This window comes from Portunus trituberculatus, chromosome 41 (genome assembly GCF_017591435.1).
Source record: "Portunus trituberculatus isolate SZX2019 chromosome 41, ASM1759143v1, whole genome shotgun sequence".
Lineage (NCBI taxonomy): Eukaryota > Metazoa > Arthropoda > Malacostraca > Decapoda > Portunidae > Portunus > Portunus trituberculatus.
Window position 1 is genome coordinate 12,996,223 of NC_059295.1, and position 20,517 is coordinate 13,016,739.

A 20,517-nucleotide genomic window follows, 5' to 3' on the forward strand; every position below is an offset into this window, starting at 1 on the left:
GGAAAAAGATCTGGGAGTGATTATACAGGAAAATCTGAGCCCTGAAAAACACATAAGCAAGATGTTTGGAATATCATATAAAATGTTGACTAATATAAGAGTGGCATTTCAATACATGGACAAAGATATGATGAAAAAAATCATCACAAGCTTGATACGTCCAAAGCTGGAATATGCAGTAGTGGTGTGGTCTCCGAGCTCTAAAAAGGATACAAGAAGATTAGAAAGGATATAAAAGATTGCTACAAAGATGGTGCTGGAACTAAAGGACCTAACATATGAAGAACGACTGAAGGAAATGAGACTACCAACCGTACAAGATAGAAGAGAACAAGGGGACCTAATAACAATGTACAAGAGTCAATGGCACACAGAAGAGTGAAGAAGTGGAATGCATTGAATAATGAAGTTGTTACAGCACATTATGTGCATAACTTTAAGGAAAAACTAGACAAATGGAGACATGGAGACAGGATACTATGATCCCCGCTCAAACCCTGTACAATACAACTAGGTAAATACACACACACACACATACACACACACACACACACACACACACACACACACACACACACACACACACACACACACACACACACACACACACACCGTGTAGTATAGTGGTTAGCACGCTCGACTCACAATCGAGAGGGCTGGGTTCGAGTCCTGGGAAGTGGCGAGGCAAATGGGCAAGCCTCTTAATGTGTAGCCCCTGTTCACCTAGCAGTAAATAGGTACGGGATGTAACTCAAGGGATTGTGGCTTCACTTTTCCGGTGTGCAGAGTGTGTTGTGGTCTCAGTCCTACCCGAAGATCGGTCTGTGAGCTCTGAGCTTGCTCCGTAATGGGGAAGACTAGCTGGGTGACCAGCAAGTGACTGAGGTGAATTAAACACACACACACACACACACACACACACACACGCGCGCGCGCGCACGCCCGGTAGCTCAGTGGTTAGAGCGCTGGCTTCACAAGCCAGAGGACCGGGGTTCGATTCCTCGGCCGGGTGGAGATATTTGGGTGTGTCTCCTTTCATGTGTAGCCCCTGTTCACCTAGCAGTGAGTAGGTACGGGATGTAAATCGAGGAGTTGTGACCTTGTTGTCCTGGTGTGTGGTGTGTGCCTGGTCTCAGGCCTATCCGAAGATTGGAAATAATGAGCTCTGAGCTCGTTCCGTAGGGTAACGTCTGGCTGTCTCGTCAGAGACTGCAGCAGATCAAACAGTGAAACACACACACACACACACACACACACACACACACACACACACACACACACACACACACACACACACACACACACACACACACACACAGAGAGAGACGGGGCCACACGAGCATAAAGCCCAGGCCCTGTAAAACTAAAACTACAACTAGGTAAACACACACACACACACACACACACACACACACACACACACACACACACACACACACACACACACACACACACACACACACAAAAAAAGTCATCATGATATGGGCACGGCATGATAGTAAAAGTTTACTATTAAATCATTAGTCACATTTGATGAACTGATTACTATCATTTCAGAACTTTAATCTGCTACAAATTATAGATCCTAAATCTTTGTGAACAGTGCTATCAATGAACTCAATGCTATTACTCATTTGCAGCTATTGACAGGCAGAAGATTGAAATCTCTGCAAAAATTTGTGGACAGTTTATAGTTCCACGCTCTCAGTGATTTTCTGACGTGGTTTATGTATTTCCTGGTGTGAGGTGTGAATTGATTGATGATTCACATTTCTGTTGCAAATGGATAGTTTCCAAGTAATGATTTTTCAACTTATGCCTACCTCTCATCACAATCAATCTGGGGGAACCTGTGGGAAATTTTTTTTTTTTTGGGTTAGGCAGAGCATTAAATCAAGATTAAATGTTGGGTTTGGTTAGAACTGCACCCCAAGCTAGGATGTTATAATGTTATGTTAGATTAGTAACTCTTGATCGTTAGCAGTGCTGCAGACCAATAACACAACAATACTTGTGGCACCTGCCACTGCCACCATCAAAGGTGTAATGTGTTTATTTTCATAGAGATTTTTATGTGATTTTGTTGATTTCTGATCTCTTTTGCAATGAACATCACTCAATTTAATGATCCTATCACTAAAAAAATCCAATTTCCCACAGGTTCCAGAAGATTGTTGGGGAAGAGAGGGTTGAAAAGTCATAGTTTGAAAACTTTCAATTTACAATGGAAATTGTATAGAACAATTCACTACATGTTTCACCAGAAAAAAAACATAAGCTTCGTCAGATAATCGTTGGTTGGGTAAAAGTATTATTGACCAAATCTGAAAATCCTTCCTTTGTTTGGGGTTAAGAGCTACAAACATTAGTAAATAGAGCAGCATGTCTTGTTTTAACATTTACCAAAATCATTAATATGAAGATAACCACATTATTGATTTTAGTGGTGGGTGGATTCTATCCAAGTGAGGAGTGAGTGCCCTCTATCTCCCTTAGCTCAGTTCCTTTCTGTTTCTGCTGTCTTTGCCTCCCTTTCTGTCCTTTTTTCAGACAGCCAGGGTTTTTACCCTCAGGGATACCAGTGTCCCTGCCCAAGGCTGACCTATCTGGTTTGGGTGGGGCTTGCAATCCCTCCCTATAAAAAAGTCCACAGCTGCTACCAGAGTTGGAGGTAGAGGTTGGGATTGAGGCTTTAGGCGAGGGTGAGCCTCTAGCCACAACCCTGATCCAGTTTTGCTGGGGGTCAGACCATGCCCTTCTGGTGCCAAGGCACCAGAGGGGCTTGCCTACCCATGTGATGGATGCAGGGGAGAGCTTGCAAGATCCCTGTGCCCTGAGAGGACGGGAGGATCCCCTCACCCTATTTTCAGCTTTGGGGGTGCTGGTGGGGTTGCAGACATAGCACCTGCCCATCAGACCATTCCTGGGGTAAACCTTAGGAGGGTTCTATGTGTAGGCTCTTGGAACGTCCTGAGCTTCTCAGAGGATCACCGACTGCCTCATCTATCGGATGAACTCAGTAGGCTGAGGATGGATATAGTGGGACTCTGAGACAAGGAGGCCTGACATTGGCAAGACCAGTAGCAAGGATTTTACTTACTATTGGTTCTTCATGAGCAATGGTCACCATGTCAAGGGGATAACCATAGACGTCTCCATCAGACTGCAACTGTCCGTTGTAGAGGTTACTCTGGTTGATGAGCGTATAATGCGACTGAGGCTAAAGTATAGTCTAGGCTTCATGTCTGTTGTTGCAGTATACGCTCCTACTGAGGTGTGTGAAACTGAAGAGGAGACGTTCTATGCCAAACTCGACTCTGTACTGGACCAGTGTCTCTGTCATGATGCACTTATTGTCTTGGGTGACTTTAATGCTGTCACTGGCACTGAGAAAGCCTTTGGGCCACTATGGGGTGGATTGGGCCACTAAAGTTTTAATGTTTTTTCAGTATATTTTATGTATTTTACGTTTTCTTTTCACTTCTCTCTCTCTCTCTCTCTCTCTCTCTCTCTCTCTCTCTCTCTCTCTCTCTCTCTCTCTCTCTCTCTCTCTCTCTCTCTCTCTTGAATGTTTTTAGATTTCTTATAGTTCTTATAGGCCACATCCATACCTCAAATCTGATAAGGTGTTGTGCCCACAAGCTTTATGGGTCCACAAAACACATATTTCACACCAACAGAGTCATCAATATCATCCCTTTTCAACCTGTCATTTGGTTTTCTTTCCAAAAACTTCATTTTCAAGAACTCTTTGCCACACATAATCACACGCTTTTCCATAATCCACCCCATAGTAGCCATTTTTTTCTATTTCTCTCTTTTTCTGTATTTCACTGTACTTTCGAGCATTAAACACCTTCAATTTCTTCATCTTTGTCCGTGTCGTCTATACTGATGATTGAAGAATGACTGCTGTTCAATAGCTCAGAATTTTCCTCCTCTGTTGAACTGGGCTCCTTTAGTGGAGTGCTGTTGTGGAATCTCTTCCTTGATGTCCTTTCTCCTAGTGCTTTCCTTTTCTTTTCTACAGTCTTCTTCAAACTCTTCCAGAAAGTCGTCAACATCTTCTTCCCCAGATGAAACTTCTTTCCTCTTTCTTGTGGTTTTGTTTCTTTGTTTTTTTTTTCTGCTTTCTTCTTTTCAAGGATCATCTTTTCTTTCTCCTCGACTGCTTCTAAGAACTCATTGTGCGTTATGACACGACTTCAGACATCTATTTTTCTTCTTGCCACTGTCTGTGTTGTACCACTAGTGGTTGGGTAGGACTTTCTGAAAACATCTGCCATTATCTGCTCGAAAGAGGTTGAAGGGGAAATCATCTCTCTGGGAGGACTGACCTTTTTTGGAATCACTGGTTTGTGGACTGGCTCTGAAGATATCTGGACACTTTTGTATAATTTATACAGATCTGGGTTGAATGTTTTCACTGGATGAACACTGCGGTCAGGTTGATACAAACCAGTTTTACATTTGGGAGACTGAAACATTCATCCCAAACCTTGCCTACCAAATCTACAAATTCCCCTTTGGTAATTTTCCGAGCATAGTTTGCTGCTTGCCATTTGGCAATAGTGGCATCCCACCTGGTCTTCAAAGGCTTAAAACAGCAAACATCGAGAGGTTGCAGTACATCAGTGGTGTGAGGAGGAAGTTTAAGGATGGTTATGTCCTCTGCTCTGGCCTTCTTTATGATAGTTGATGTTAGATGGGTGGAATGCCCGTCATAAACAAGAAGCAAAGGCCTTTGTATAATGTACTGAGCAAAGAAATCAAATCAGGCGGCAAAGACCTCCGCCACCATCCATCCAGAATCAGAAAAGGCATATTGCGTTCCAGGATAAGGCTTTGATCCCTTCCAGGATGACCAAAACTTCTTCCCCTTGAAGAGAATGAATGGAGGGAGCTTATCTCCAGCAGCACTTATTCCTGCCGTGACAGTGGTTGCCTCTCTTCCTGAGGTGGCAGTAACACGGGAAGCCTTTTCTCCAACAGGTGCGATAACCTTTGTCTTTGAAGGATCAATAGAAAGACATGTTTCGTCTATGTTCCAGATACATTCTGGTCGATTTTGCAGCTGGAGTCTTTTCATTTCAGCTTCAAGGATATCAAAATAGCCATAAATAATCTCAGGATCTGAATGTGCTGATTTTCTTGTTTTTTCAAAACTTGATGGGAGCTTGCATGACAGCTTATATCTTTTCTAGAAGGCAGTGCACCAATTCTCTCCTTGGATGTTATTCCTAAATTTGCAGTATTTCTGCAGGTAACTTCCTATTTCTGTGTCCTCATAAATATTGTAATCAACATACATTTTAACAAAGTGTCTTAACTCATACTGTTTCCAAATCCCCATTTAGCTTTGATTTTTAGGCATTCAGCCAGTTCCATTTCTGCCTCCTTTGGGAGAGATAGTTGGCCACCCACAGTCTTTTTTGGCTTTTCTCCTGTGGCCAGTCTTTGTTGGAGGCTTGTTCTAGCAATTCCTTGCATCTTAGCAGCTGTTCTTACACTCACTTTATCTTCTTTCACTGCTTTCACTGCTTTTTCTAGATTTTCTTCATGGTCCTTATTCTCTGGTTTCACTCTTCCATATTTTCTAGGCATGACTGTCTCTTTTCTTTGCACCCTTCAGTGTTTTAGTTAATCACTAAACTGAAAAAAACAAACAAAAAAAATCCACACTATTATAACTAAAAAAAAAAACATTAGGAAGCTTTAATTTAGCAAAAACATAATGAAAGTGTGGTGGCCCGATACACCCCGGTAGATGAAATACACCGGGGTGAATCGGGCCACTCATTGAAGTGCCTATAGCACTAAAACTAAAAGGAATTTTTAATTTCTGATTAAAGCATGCAAAAGAACAGAGAATTATCTACATGACCTGCATTTTTTTATAAAAATGCAACAAAATTTTGTGTACTTTCAGAAGAAAATGAATAAAAGTTTTTTTTTTTTTTTTTTTTTTCAGATACAAAAATTTTGCAACTTTGAAAAACACATTTTTTGGGGGGATGTCCTAGGGACCTTAAGTTTTTGGTCAGGACCAAAAACTTTTTTAAGGTTGTGTAGATACTGAAGAGGGCTTTCAAACCCAGTATTCACTTTTTTCAATTTTCAAATTTTTCATAAATTTTTGAGGAGTGGCCCAATTCACCCCAGCTTCTTGACGAAGAAATGTGGGGAGGAAACTCGTAGTGTCAAGCATATGGTCTGAGTTAGGTGTTAGGGTAGGGTTTCACCCATTGTTGAGGTCAATTTGACCCTCCATGAGTGAACCCAGGTTGTGTTGGGGTAGGTGCACCTGGTTAGGTGTCACCCAGTAGGGTTAGTTAGGTTAGAAGATTATTGTGGTGTGTGAGTGAGTTGTAGGGTGCTGTGGCATATCAGCCCCAGTGTTGTAAGTGAAAAAGGGGATGAACAAATATATGTAAAACATCAGCAAGTGTAAGTGTAGTGCTCCTGGTCCCAGATGTTGTGCAGTGCTCCACCTGTTCACACCCTTGCTGAGTCTCTGACACCTGCAACCACTCTCACAGCTTAGCTACCACCCCTGTAGTGGGTTAACTCACTGCATAGTTTAGTTAGGATGCTAGCAATAAGAGCAAGCTCAAGAACATGATAGATACCACAACAAGAACAGCAGGACTGTATGCCTCTTTACTATTTATTAGCTTTTCTTTCTTTTGTTTATTTATTTTTTCTTTTTGCATCAAGGTTACCTTTGTATTCCCCAAAGAAATATCTGACCTCTCCTATGGTTCTACACAAAATGTGGAGGAAATCATTCATTATATGAATAAATTCTTAAATGATCTGTGGAGAAGTTGAAAGTGGTTTTTAGAATATCTTTTATCTCTGAAGGAGTCCGATAGGTGCATAACTGCTACAGAAAGGTTAATATGGCTGTGAGCTTGGGACATCATTCTCATTTTTAACAACCAGCCACAATCCAGGTGGAAATTGTTTAGATCATTGGGACGCATTAGTATTGGTAGTAGACATGAAGACCTCCTTATGCATGACCACTTGCTCCGTTGCCAGACTGTACTCTGTTGAACATATTCTGGTGGATGTTACACCCATTGCTGATAATAACCAGCTCCAGGGATTCTGTGGCCATCAACTCCTGTAACAAGCAGCAGATGTGTTGAGTCAAAACCAAAGCTGGTCAAATTTAAATGTTCCCACAATTTTCTTTATGTAAATATTTTCCAGTATTTTGTTGTAATACCCATTGTCTTAGTACTTACCTCAATCTAATTTCCAGATGTTTCCCTATTGTGGAGATGGCTGCTGTGGAAACTATGAGGGCAGTGCTGTCTGCCAGGAGTGTTCTTCGTCTGGGTGAGCACTTGCAGTATGTGGCTACTAGAGCAAGGCTTTTCATTTTCATATTGATAAAAGACATCAGAAGATTGAAGTTAGCTTAAGTACACTATAGTAAAACTAAATTATACTGACCCATGGTATTGTTCACCATCCTACCAGATCTCCAACCAAAACATCACCATATATTACTCACAGTTCTCTAATCATAGTCATATTCTGACTATTTCATTAAATATCAGGTGATACAAAAAACTGTTGTATACCAACTCAAATGAAGCTACAGGCAACCCCTGCTTAACAAATGGGATATGTTCCTAAAAAACCTTTGTTAAGCGAATTTTCGTTAAGCGAACCAATTATAACAAGTTTAACCCCTGACTTGAGCTTCCATTGAGAGTAAACAAAGTGAGAGTGCATTATAGTACAGTAAAAGGTTTAATGAAAATAAAGATTATGAAGTTAAACAAACATTTAAGTATTTTAATTTAAAACTAAGTCATTATAATGTACACTAATGTAGTAACTTTATAATGTTGATGATCTTGAATTTATGAAGGGAGGGAGAGTGGAGTGGGAAATACGCTAGTTGGCAACCTGTGGAATGTAAACAAAGGGCGCATCATTGTACCGCATACAAAACTTATGTACCACATTTCCACAAGGCTTTACATTTTATCCATTGCAAAGTCACGATTTCAAGTGGTTCTTTTAACTTGCAAGAAAAGTATGATCTCACCAGCCTTCTTAATAGAGTCTGCTGACTTGAAAATGGTTGACAGTAGATGGAGTCAAGCCATGGTGGGAAGCAATGCTATTAGTTTTGTTGCCTCTCTCATGTTTGAATAATATCCAGCTTCACTTTGAGAGTAAGAGACTGCCTGGTCTTTATAGCAATGCTTGGCGACATTGCAAGGCGTTTTGGTGGCATGTAGAGTAAGGGAAGACGAGCTGCTGCTGATGCTGTTATTGTTTTGAACTAGGGGGAGTGAGTGGTGTGCGTTTTGTTCACGAGAGGCGCTGGTGTATTGAAAAGCCTGTCAGCTTGCGTGATATAGCGGGGCTTTCAAACTTGGAAAAAATTACTTGGATGAAATTTCGTTAAAGCGAGTTTGGTGTTCGTTAAACGAGCAGATGGTAGTAAACTTTTGTTGTAGCGAAATTTTGTTGTGTGAACCTTCGTTAAGCGGGTGTTGCCTGTATTTATGTACATACATGACCATGTGGCATATCAGGTCAGGTGACGTTGCCATTCAACCCCAGGCAGGATTTTCCATTGGGGAAGAGGGGGATTGAGGTCACCATGCACGTGGAAATTGACTCATTTCTCATCTGGTCGCCACAATGGAAGGACACTCTGACGCTTCTCTGTCTTAACTGTGTGTTATTCAGACAGACCAAGGAAAAAAATTTAAATTCTCATCATCCAATGGTCTTCAATAAATAAGTCATCTTGAGGTAATAACTAATATAGAATACTGTCTCATCTATATTCTTTTTACCACACATTATATTAAACTGGGTATCTCGAGAAGACATAACAGTAAGTATTCTGTAAATTATCAGTCATTTTCACTTCTATGACCAGCACCTTAACGACATTTAATTTGCATAAGGCATAATCACCAGAGATCTTTAATGTCTCTTGTCCCCCCATTCCCCCCAACCTTTTTCAGCAAAGTGATGTAGTAGATTAAATAAAGAACTGCTATTCTGTTTTCCTTGAAGTAATGAGAGATATGGCAACGTTGCATGGATTATCAGCCTCACCCTGTGTCAGTACAGTTTAGTTTTACCATAGAGCCCTTAGAATAGATCTATTTATTAAAGAGACTTCAGATGAGTTACTTGTTTTCAGGTCCAGCCATGACCAGGAAGATGATATCTCCTCTTGGCACCACTCTAGTTCAGAATGCAAAAGATGATCTTCACCTCAGTTTTCAAAGCCTGACATTATCTCCTGTTGAGATGCAGTTGTCAGCACAATTCCCAATATCAGCAAACTTTTTAAATAATATCAAAGAATTGAGGTAAGGTCTTGTTTATTGATTTGATATAACCAACCTTTTTTTTTATGTACTTGGATTAATCTTAGATAGGAATAGAAATTGATGAGTCCCATTCAGACCTGTGACTTTTTCCTGTTAGCTGCTTGGCCATGTCTTTAAATGTTGACTAATAGGAGAATTTAACCCTTAAACGGCAGTGGTCATTTACTTAGGTGTGTTCCAGTGGCTGGCTTGCAGTGGTCATCTATCAAGGCATGATTTTTTATGCCTTGTGTTTTGAAATCAGATGGATCATTCTTTTCTCTGATGTTTTGCAGACATGTGGTAACTAAATCACTAGGGGGAAGAGGTATTCTCTTTGGGAACAAAGATCTTTGTTATAATTTATGGAGCTTTGGCAACTCATGTGACGTGTATCATGGAATGGGTGGACTGGGTGTTTTTTTTTAATTCCCCTCACAAATACTACAATACCACAGCTTTGAGGTGTGTGTGTGTATTTAACTATTTGTATTTATCTATTTGTGTATTACAGGGCCTGAGCTAAGCTCTCTGTGTCCTGTCTCCTTGTCTACTGTCATATCTCTCTTTCATCTGATTGACACACACCGTGTCAACGACATCACTGCTCAGTTTATTCCATTTATTAATACTACGATGCGGGAAACTGTACTTTCTCACGTCATTTAAACAGATGTCTTTTATTAATTTTTTTCCATGACCTCAGAGATGATTACTTGTGGTCACCTTTATCAATTCTCTGTCCAATATGTCAATCTTGTTCACCAATTTATACATAGTTATCATGTCTCCCCTTGTTCTTCTCTCTTCTAATGTGGTCAGCCCCAGCTCCCTCAGTCTTTCCTCATAGTCTAACTCCTTGAATCCTGGTACCATCTTTGTTGCCAGCCTCTGTACCCTTTCGAAACACCTTCTTCACATTTTTCTTCATATGCGGTGACCAGACACAAGCTTCATATTCTAACTGGGGTCTTATTAAGGTACATAATATCTTCTTCATCATTCCTTCATCTAGGTAGTGGAATGCAAGGCCAATATTTTGAAGCATATTATATGTTTTCCCAAATATCTTGTTTATGTATTTCTCCGGTGACAGAGTGTTTTGCACAGTTACTCCTAAGTCTTTCTCCTCATTGGTCTCTTCAATTTTCTCATCTCCCAGCCTGTAATTCTTGTTTGGTCTGTATCCACTTCTTCCCATTTTCATAACATGGTTCTTGTTTATATTAAATTCCATCTGCCACTCTTTACTCCACTCATATATTTTATCAAGATCTTCCTGTAACTTGTTACAATCTTCCACATTCTTTACTCTCCTCATAATTTTAGTATCGTCTGCATGTTCATGTAACTGTCTATTCCTACTGGCATATCATTAACATAAATCAAAAACATGATGGGATCAAGCACTGACCCTTGTGGAACTCCACTGGTTACCTTTTTCCACTCTGACTTGTTTCCTTTCACCACTGTTTGCATTTCTCTTCCCACTAAGTAATTTTTCCATCCATTTTGCTAGTTTATCACTTACTCCTCCAATCTTCTTTAGTTTCCGCATCAGTCTATTGTGTGGCACTTTATCAAAGGCCTTTCTCAAGTCCAGGTAAATAGCATCCACCCATCCCCCTCTATGTTGTAGTATGTCAGTCACTCTTGAATAAAAACATAATAAATTGGATACGCACGATCTTCCTTTTCTGAAACCAAACTGCCTTTCACTCAGAATGTTTTCACTTTCTAGATACTCACTCCACTTTGCTTTAATTACTTCTTCACATACCTTGCACAATATACTAGTCAACGATACTGGTCTGTAATTTAACGGTTCCATTCTACTTCCATTCTTATATATAGGCACAATGTCAGCTCTTTTCCACTCTTTCGGGACTATTCCTGTTCGTATGGAGGTTTCCACAATATCAAATATGGGGTTCAACAATTGATCTTTACATTCTTTCAGCAACCTCCCAGATATGCCATCAGGCCCCATTGATTTATTAATATCCAAGTTACTTATAATTTTCCTTATATCTTCTTTAGTAACCATGATGTCCTGCATTTGCTTTATTTCTGTAGGCCTTTCTCCTGTAAAATGCTCCTCCTTTGTAAACACTTTGCAAAAGTTGTCGTTCAATATTTCAGCTATATCTCTAGCATCCTCATATACTTCTTCCCCATCTTTTACTTTTTCTATTGCCTCCCTTTTATTTAGTTTTCCATTTATGAATTTGTAAAACATTTTAGGGTCACTATCACAGTTTTCCACCACTCTCTGTTCATATTCCTTTTGTGCTGTTCTCCTTACTTCAACATATCTATTCCTTGCTGTTTTGTAGACTTCTCTTGATAATACTTCACTGTTTTTCTTAAGTTTCTTCCATGCCTTTTCTTTGTTCTTTTTTGCTTCTTCACAATTTCCATTAAACCACTGCTTGCTATTTAAAGTCCTCATTCTGTGATATGGCACAAACTTCTTCACAGCACAGTTATATAAATCCATAAATTTATCATATATCAATTGCTTTCTGTGATATGGCACAAACTTCTTCACAGCACAGTTATATAAATCCATAAATTTATCATATTTCAATTGCATATCCACTTCCTGGTACACCACAGACCAGTCAATTTCATGGTTGTTTCATATGGTTGTAATTTGCCCTGACATAATTTAATTTTTCCTCCTTGTACTTCACACTCTTTTCCGTGCTTAATTCCGTATCCAGCTCAAATCTTAGAACATCATGGTCGCTTTTCCCTAAGGGACATTCATGTTCAATTTCCTCTTTAGAGATGCCCTGGTAAATACCAAATCCAACCTCGCTGCAACATCCTGTCCCCTGCACCTTGTTGGTGATCTCACCCACTGTGTCATCAAGTTATTTGTTGCTACCTTTAACAATTCCTCTGCCCACTCACCACCATTCACCACTTCGTAGTCTTCCCACACTATTTCCTTACAGTTAAAGTCCCCGACTATCATCACTCTATCCTTTCTGGTGAGTTCCTGTTTTATTCTGTCTAGAGTATTTCTCATCACCTCTTGATACTGTTCATAATTCCAAGCACTGGTTCTGGGTGGTATGTATACTGTTATAATATTAATGTCCCTCTTACCATCTGTTATAAGCATACTTATCACTTCCTCATTTCCCTTACTAAAGTTCACCTCCTTCACTATCAGATCTTTTTAGTAAAAACCATTATACCACCACCTCCTTTATTCTTTCTATCATTTCTCCATACTTTGTAGTGTTTTACATCAAACCAATCTAGCTTTATTTGGGGCTTTAACTTTGTTTCCACCACACACATTATGTCCGGTTCACTGTTTCTTAGGTAATCCATACATTCTAGCCTTTTAGACAGAAATCCATCTATATTTGTGTATGTCACTTGAATTCCATTCCTAATATCTTTCTTCCATGTTTCAGTCAGTGTAATGTCTATTCCGTCTGTTTTATCCACCACTTCTTCAGCCTCCCATTTCTCTTCCTCCAAAAAAGCTTGGTCTTTTCCTCCTCGGTTCTTTCCTCATTCTTCTCTCTCACTTCAGTTACAAGCTCTCTCATTTTCAACCTTTCCTCCTGTCATATTTCTTCTTATGTAAATTGCTTTGGTTTCCTCGTAGTCTTTAAGTTTCCAGGCCCTCCTCAGTAAGGCCTCGGCTGCCACCTGAGACTTTAATTTCAATTTTAATGGTCTACTCTTGCCTTCTTCATAAGCTCCTAGTCTCACACTTTCCTCTATTTCAGTATATAGGCATTCGTCCTCCTTGGAGATCTTATTCAGTAAAAACTTTAACCTCTCATTTTCCTTATCCCTCCTATCTTGCCAATTCCTGTTAGTTTCCTCTCTTAATTAAACCTGTTATGATCACGCATTTTTTCTTTTCAGCAATATCTCTCACCACATACTCATTTTCCTTCAAAGCCTTAACCATTTCACTCTGTCTAATCACTTTATTTTCTTCTTGCTTTTTCATTATCTCTGTGAAGGACTTCTGTACTTCTTCGTTTTCATGTTTCACTTCCTTCATTCTAGCATCAATTAGGTTGAGGCACTCCTCCTTCCCTAAGTCACCTTCAGATATTTTCTTTTCCATTTCATCACATTGTTTCCTTAGATGCTGATTTTCTTTTTCTATTTCCACTTTCTCTTTCAGTAATTCCTTGTTCTCTTTCGTTAGCATGTAGATTTCTTTTTTGAAGGTATCATTCTCCGCTATAATTCTATCTAACTTCTCTTCTATAGATCTAATATTGACAAACTTACTCTCTAAGGTTTGAATTCTTGAATCCATGTCCAATTTGCTTAATCCACTTGGAGTGGTCACAAATCCCTCAAAGTCCCTCCTGCTTCTAAGTGTCGACGTCATGTTACCGCCAGCTGTTTCACCCAAAACAAAAACATTGCCGAAACTCTCCAGTTAGGGACTATTTTCCATTTTCATTTGTAAATGGACTATTTTCTGCACTTTTTGAGAACAGGACACCGACAGGACACTAATTACACCCTATAGAGATACCCGGGCCCTGTAAACACTATAGGTAATTGCTCCTTTTCCCTCATCCTCAGTTGAAGACGAGCTGTCTTCAGGACTCCCGCACTCAGCGGTGGCGCGGCTTTGTGTGTGTGTGTGTGTGTGTGTGTGTGTGTGTGTATTTACTTAGTTGTATGTTACAGGGTTTGAGTGGGGCACATAGTGACCTGTCTCCATATCTACATTTATCTAACTTCTCCTTAAATTTGCGCACACTTTCTGCTGTTACAATCTCTTCACTTAATCCATTCCAGATGTCTACTGTCCTATGTGGAAAACTGAACTTCTTGATATTTTTATGACACTGACTTTTCATGATTTTCTTGGAATGTCCTCTTGTTTGTCTGTCTTCCTGCTCCGTCAGTGTTACCAGGTCTTGTCTATCTATCTTCTCCATATGGTTTACTAACTTATACATCGTTATTAGGTCTCCTCTTTCCCGTCTATCCTTCAAAGTTGGTAGCTCAATCTCCTTCAGTCTTTCTTCATAGGGAAGATCTTTTATTTCAGGGACCATCTTTGTAGCAGTCCTTTGTATCCTTTCTAGTTTCTTGATATCTTTCTACCTATATGGCGACCATACTACTGCTGCATATTCTAGTCTAGGTCTTATCATAGTGGTTAGTATCTTTTTCATCATACTTTTATCCATGTGATTGAATGCTACCCTGATGTTTGTTAGTGTCTTGTATGTTGAAAGAAATAATCCATTTATATGTATTTCTGGAGTCAGGATGTCTTCTGTAATCACTCCCAGGTCTTTCTCTTCTCTTCTTTTCATTATAATCTCTTCACCCATTTTATATTCCCATGTAGGTCTCCTATTACTTTTACCCATTTCCATTACATGGCATTTCTTAGTATCAAATTCTAATTTCCACCTCTGGCTCCATCTCCAGATCTTATCAATATCTTTCTGCAATTCCATACAATCATTTTGTTTTTTTTTATAACTCTCAAAAGCTTGGCATCATCTGCAAACAAATTTTATGTAGCTACTTTAACTCTCTTGTATATCTTTAACATATATTTGGAACATTATTGGTGCCAACACCGAACCCTGTGGTATGCCACTGGTTACATTGCTCCAACTTTATAGTGTATCTCTTATCACTGTCCTCATTCCCCTATCTGTTAAGTAATTTGTCATCCAATTTAAGATATTTCCGTTAATTCCACCCATGTGTTCTATTTTCCATAGGAGTCTTCTGTGTGGTACTCTCTCAAAAGCCTTTTTAATATCTAGATACACTGCATCCACCCATCCATCTCTTTCTTGTACTTCATGTATTACACTTGTATAAAAGCTTAGTAAGTTTGTTATACATGATCTTTCTTTTCTAAAACCAAATTGGGAGTTATTAATGGTTTCATTTCTCTCCAGATATTCCAACCATTTTTCTTTGATAACAATTTCACAGATCTTACCCACCACACTAGTTAGTGACACTGGTCTATAATTTAGGGGCTCAGTCATTTTTTCCTCCATTGTATAATGGGACTATATTGGCTCTTTTCCATTCCTTTGGTACCTTCCCTTCCTTTAAAGAGTTGTTAATTACATCCCAAATTGGTTCTCCAGTTGCTCACTGCATTCCCTTAGTGTCCATCCTGACACTCCATCTGGTCCCATTGCCTTCCTCACATCCACCTTTTCTAGCAATTCTCTGATTTTCTGTTTTCTTACCATGATGTCTCTTAATCCTTACTGTGCTGCTGGGTTGATTGGCTTTATAAACTCTCCCTCTTCATTAAATAGTGATTTAAAGCTCTCATTCATAAGTTCACTAATTTCTTCTGATGTTTCGTATATCGTATTCCCCTTAATTAACTTAGTAATGGTCTCTCTGTCACTTTACCATTTATATACTTATAAAAAAAGCTTGGGTTCTTTTTCACATCTCTTCACTACATCCTTTTCAAAGTTTCTCTCCTCCTCCCTTCTTATCCTAATGGATTCATTTCATGCCTCTTTATACTGCTTCTTATTTATTTCATTACATTGCCTTCTTAATTTTTTCCATGCAGCATCCTTACACTTTTTAGCTTTTGCACATATAGCATTATACCAGGTGTGTTTGTTCTCTTTTACTCTATATTCAGGAACATATCTCTTTACCCCCTCATTATACTTGTCTAGAAATATATCATACTTTCCTTGAATTGTCTTTTCATACATAATTTCTTTCCAATCAATACTACCAAAATAACTTTTTAATCCCCCAAAATTTGATTTAGCATGGTTCCGTCTCTTGTGTTTGTGTCCCTCATTATATTCCAAAATTTGCTGATCCTCGAATTTGATTTCTAGGACCACATGAGCACTTTTTCCTATTAGAGTATGATATTTGATGTTTGGACATGGCTCCAGTCTTTCTGTAAATACCAAATCCAGCATTGATGGATCTTCTTCACCTTTATACCTTGTATAATCTTTCACCTATTGATCCAATGTGTTTACCATTGCCAGTTGTAGCACATCATTCCCCCAACGTCCAGCGCAACTGCTTGCATCCATTTCTTCCCAATTGACATGAAATTTTATCGAGGTAATGTTTTCCAAGTTTGAAAGCCCTGCTGTATCACGCAAACTGACAGGCTTTTGGATACACCAGTGCCTCTCGTGGACAAAACGTGCAGCTTGTCTTTCCTCGCTCAACATGCCACCAAAATGCCCTGCAACCAGCCCTGCAATGTCGGCTAGAGTTGCTAAGAAAACCAGGAAGTCTCTTACTCAGGAAGTGAAGCTGGATATTATTCACAGACACGAGAAAGGCAAGAAAACTAATAGCATTACAGTAATACTCCGCTTAACGAATGTTCGTCTAACGAATTTTCGGTTTAACGTACTATATAAAGTTAAACCAAAAAGGCTGTATTACATACAACCACATCCGTTTTAGCGAATTTTCTGGGTTTGAATTTGCCGGGTGAGGGACTGAACGCAGCAGCTTCGCTGTGATTGGCTGGCTTCCCGCCTCTGTTTCTAACGTTCCTGGAGCTGGATCCAAGATTCTTTAACAACGTCAGAGCAACCTCCTGCTGCAAAATGGCATCCATGAATGCTTGGAGGGACGGTGACGAGGTTGCTATCAGGTTGCTCTGAGGTTGCTGGGAACACCACCTCTGGAGATGGTGTTACTGTCTTATATATGCATTTATGTTCACAAAACAACATTTTTTTATTAGCTTTTTACAAACCTTCCCCCCAAGAAAGGATTGTTTTGTAATGCATAAAGTGAAATCTTACATGGAATACCAAAAAGTAAAGCAGAGATGAGATCGGCCACAGAGGAGGCGGAGACTCACGGTAACTTGGCCGCTTCTTCTTCTTGTGACCCTTTTAGCCTGCATGTTGTGAATTACCAATGAAAAACCGCGGTATTTCATTAGTAATTCACTATCACTCAGTGCCATGGAGTCGAGGTTATCCTCATGGCTTGAGCGTATATGAATACTAAGATATGATATCCATTATAGCAGGCAATAGAGGAGTAGAAACAAATTTAATATCGTAGTGAAAGACAACACGCAGGCTAAAAGGGTCATAGGAAGAAGAAGCGGCTGAGTCGCCGTGAGTCTCCACCTCGTCTGTGGCCGATCTCATCTCTGCTTTATTTTTTGGTATTCCATGTAAGATTTCACTTTATGCATTACAAAACAATCCTTTCTTGGGGGCAAGGTTTGTAAAAAGCTAATAGAAATATATATAATTTTTTTTTTTAACCCATGTGCTATGTTGGGGACCAGCCCAGAACACATCCCCCTATTTCCATTGTTTCCTATGGGAAAATTATGTCTGCTTAACGAATTTTTGCTGTATGAACAGCTTTGACACCCCCTATCCTGTTTGTTAAGCGGAGTATTGCTGTACTCGCCACCATGGCTTGACTTCATCTACTGTCTCTGCTATTTTCAAGTCAGCAGACTCTATTAAGAAGGCTGGCGAGACCGTATCTTCCTTGCATGCTAAAAGAACCACCCGAACTCATGACTCTACAATGGATAAAATGGAAAGCCTTGTGGAAATGTGGTACATAAGTTTTGTATGCGGTACAATGATGCGCCTTTTGTTTACATTCCACAGGTTTCCAGCTAGCATTTTTTCTGTTCCACTCTCCCTCCCTTCATAAATTTAAGATCATCAACATTGTAAAATTACTTATATACATACATTAGTGTACATTATAATGACTTAAATTAAACTGCTTAAATGTTTAACTTCATAATTTTTTACTTTCATTAAACCTTTTACTGTAATATGATGCATTCTCGCTTTGTTTACTCTCAATGGAAGTTCAAGTCAGGGGTCAAACTTGTTATAATTGGTTCACTTACTAAAATTCACGCACCGAACGGTTTTTTAGGCACGTAACTTGTTCGTTAAGCGGGGTTTGCCTGTAGTTCCATATTCTCTTACTCTTTCCTAGTTCCATTATGTGACATTTCTTGGCATTAAACTCCAATTTCCACTTCCTGCTCCACTCATAGATCTTGCTTATATCTTCGTGCAACAGCAGACAGTCCTCTCTGGTTTTGATAACTTAGCAGCTTTGCATCATCAGCGAATAAATTTATATAACTGTTTATCCCAATGTGAATGTCATTTACATAAATCTGAAACATAATGGGGGCTAACACTGACCCTTGTGGCACTCTGTGAGTTACTTTACCCCAAGTTGAGTATGTATCTCTGATTACATTTCTCATTTCCTTATCCTTCAAATAATCTCTTGTCCATTCTAGCAAAGTTCCTCGCACTCCTCCTATGTTCTTTAGTTTCCAAAGTAGTCTTCCATGAGGGACTTCATCAAAAGCCTTTTTAATATCCAGGTGTACTGTGTCTACCCATCCATCTCTGTTTTCAAGTCCTGCAATAACTCGAGTAGAAGCTTAATAAGTTTGATACACATGACCGCCCTGTCCTGAACCCAAATTGTGTGTTTGATGTGACTTGCTCCTCTTCTAGAAATTTAACCCATTTTTCTCTGATAAATATTTCACACAACTTCCCCAAGACACTTGTAAGTGACACTGGTCTGTAGTTTAGTAGTTCAGTTGCCTTTCCTCCTTTAAATATTGGTATTATGTTGGCTCTCTTCCATTCAAGTGGAACTTTCCCTTCATTTATTTAACTTGTAATTATTTCCCAAATTGGATCCAGTAGTTGCTCCTTACATTCTTTTAACACCCAGCCTGATACACCATCTGGCCCCATTGGTTTTCTGACATCCTAACTTTTCCAATAATCTTCCAATATCCTCTTTGTGCACTGCAATCTCCTGTAATCCTTGGCAATCCAATGTCCTATTAGGTTCTGTGAAATCATCTGCACTGAACACTGTTTTGGAGCTCTCATTCATTATTTCACACATTTCCTTCTCTGCTTGGTATGTCTTCCCTTCTTTAATTATTTTTTCAATTGTTTCCTTATTCTTTGTTTTGCTGTTCATAAACTTGTAGAAAAGTTTAGGTTCATCTTTGCTTTTATTCACTACATTTTTCTCAAAGTTTTTTCTTTTTTTCTCCTTACTCTAATATATTAATTTCTGGCATCTTTGTACTGCCGTCTGTTATGGTCATTTCCCTGTTTTGTGAGTTTCTTTCATGCTTTATCTTTTGCCATTTTAGCTTGTATGCATCTATTATTGTACCAAGCATGTATTTTTTTCTTAACTCTATAAACAGGTACAAATTTTTTTACTCCTTCATTATATTTCTGTAAGAATATGTCATATTTCCCTTGTACTGTCTTTTTGTACATAATTATTACTTCACCCAATATGAGCAAAATAGATCCTTAATTGTTTAAAATCTGCTCTTGCCTAATTTAATGTCTCCTTTATAGTCCTTTATAGAGGGAGGCGGTGGCATAATGGATAAGGTGGTGAGCGTGGGGTCGGGCAGACGTCCACGCATAGGTTCGAATCCCACCACGTACAGCCTTAAAACACTTTGCCATTTGTCGAGTGGTTTAAAGTTACCTACATATCACCATGATACCCAGGTTATAGGTGGTTACACTCAAGATGAGCTTGGGCGGTGATATGGGCCCTAATATGGGTACCACTATAAATAAAATTGCCTGCGCCACTAATGGGCGGAAGCTGAACAGCGCTTCCAATACACTCTTCAAGTGTGCCTACAGGTGCTATAGACCTTACCATAAAAAAAAAAAAAAAAAATCATCTCTGTAACTTATCTCATCTTTCTGAATTTGCATCTCTAATGTCACATGATCACTTCTCCACATTGGACTAAGGTATTGTATGACTGAAGGGGGCTCTGGTTTCTTTGTGAAAACTAGGTCAAGCAACAATGGTTCTTCTTCCCCCTGTACCTTGTTGACACCTCCACCCACTGGTCCATTGCATTAACCATAGTCAACTGCAACACTTTCTCGCTCCACTGCCCAGCATTATCCATTACTTCCATCTCTCTCCAGTTTACTTTTTTTACAGTTAAAGTCTCAAAACTAAAAGTATTCTTCTATCTCTTCTTATGTTATCTAGGCACTTCATCACCTCTCTTGCATATCTTTATGTTCTTCTGATAAGCATGTATTAGTCTTTGGTGGAACATATGTAACTATAATTTTTCTCTTCTTCAATTCTT

The 20,517-nt window shown here is 39.2% G+C and overlaps 1 protein-coding gene across 2 annotated transcripts in view; it reads left to right on the forward strand.

The window, feature by feature from the left end:
- Positions 1-20,517, forward strand: part of LOC123516516 — a 54,918-nt gene that overhangs the window by 13,174 nt on the left and 21,227 nt on the right. For both annotated transcript variants that reach the window (XM_045275938.1, XM_045275937.1), the window contains exons 2-3: positions 7,271-7,347; positions 9,188-9,359. In XM_045275938.1, the coding sequence (XP_045131873.1) occupies positions 7,290-7,347; positions 9,188-9,359 (230 nt within the window). In that variant the 5' untranslated portion in view covers positions 7,271-7,289. The remainder of the gene's footprint in view (positions 1-7,270; positions 7,348-9,187; positions 9,360-20,517) is intronic.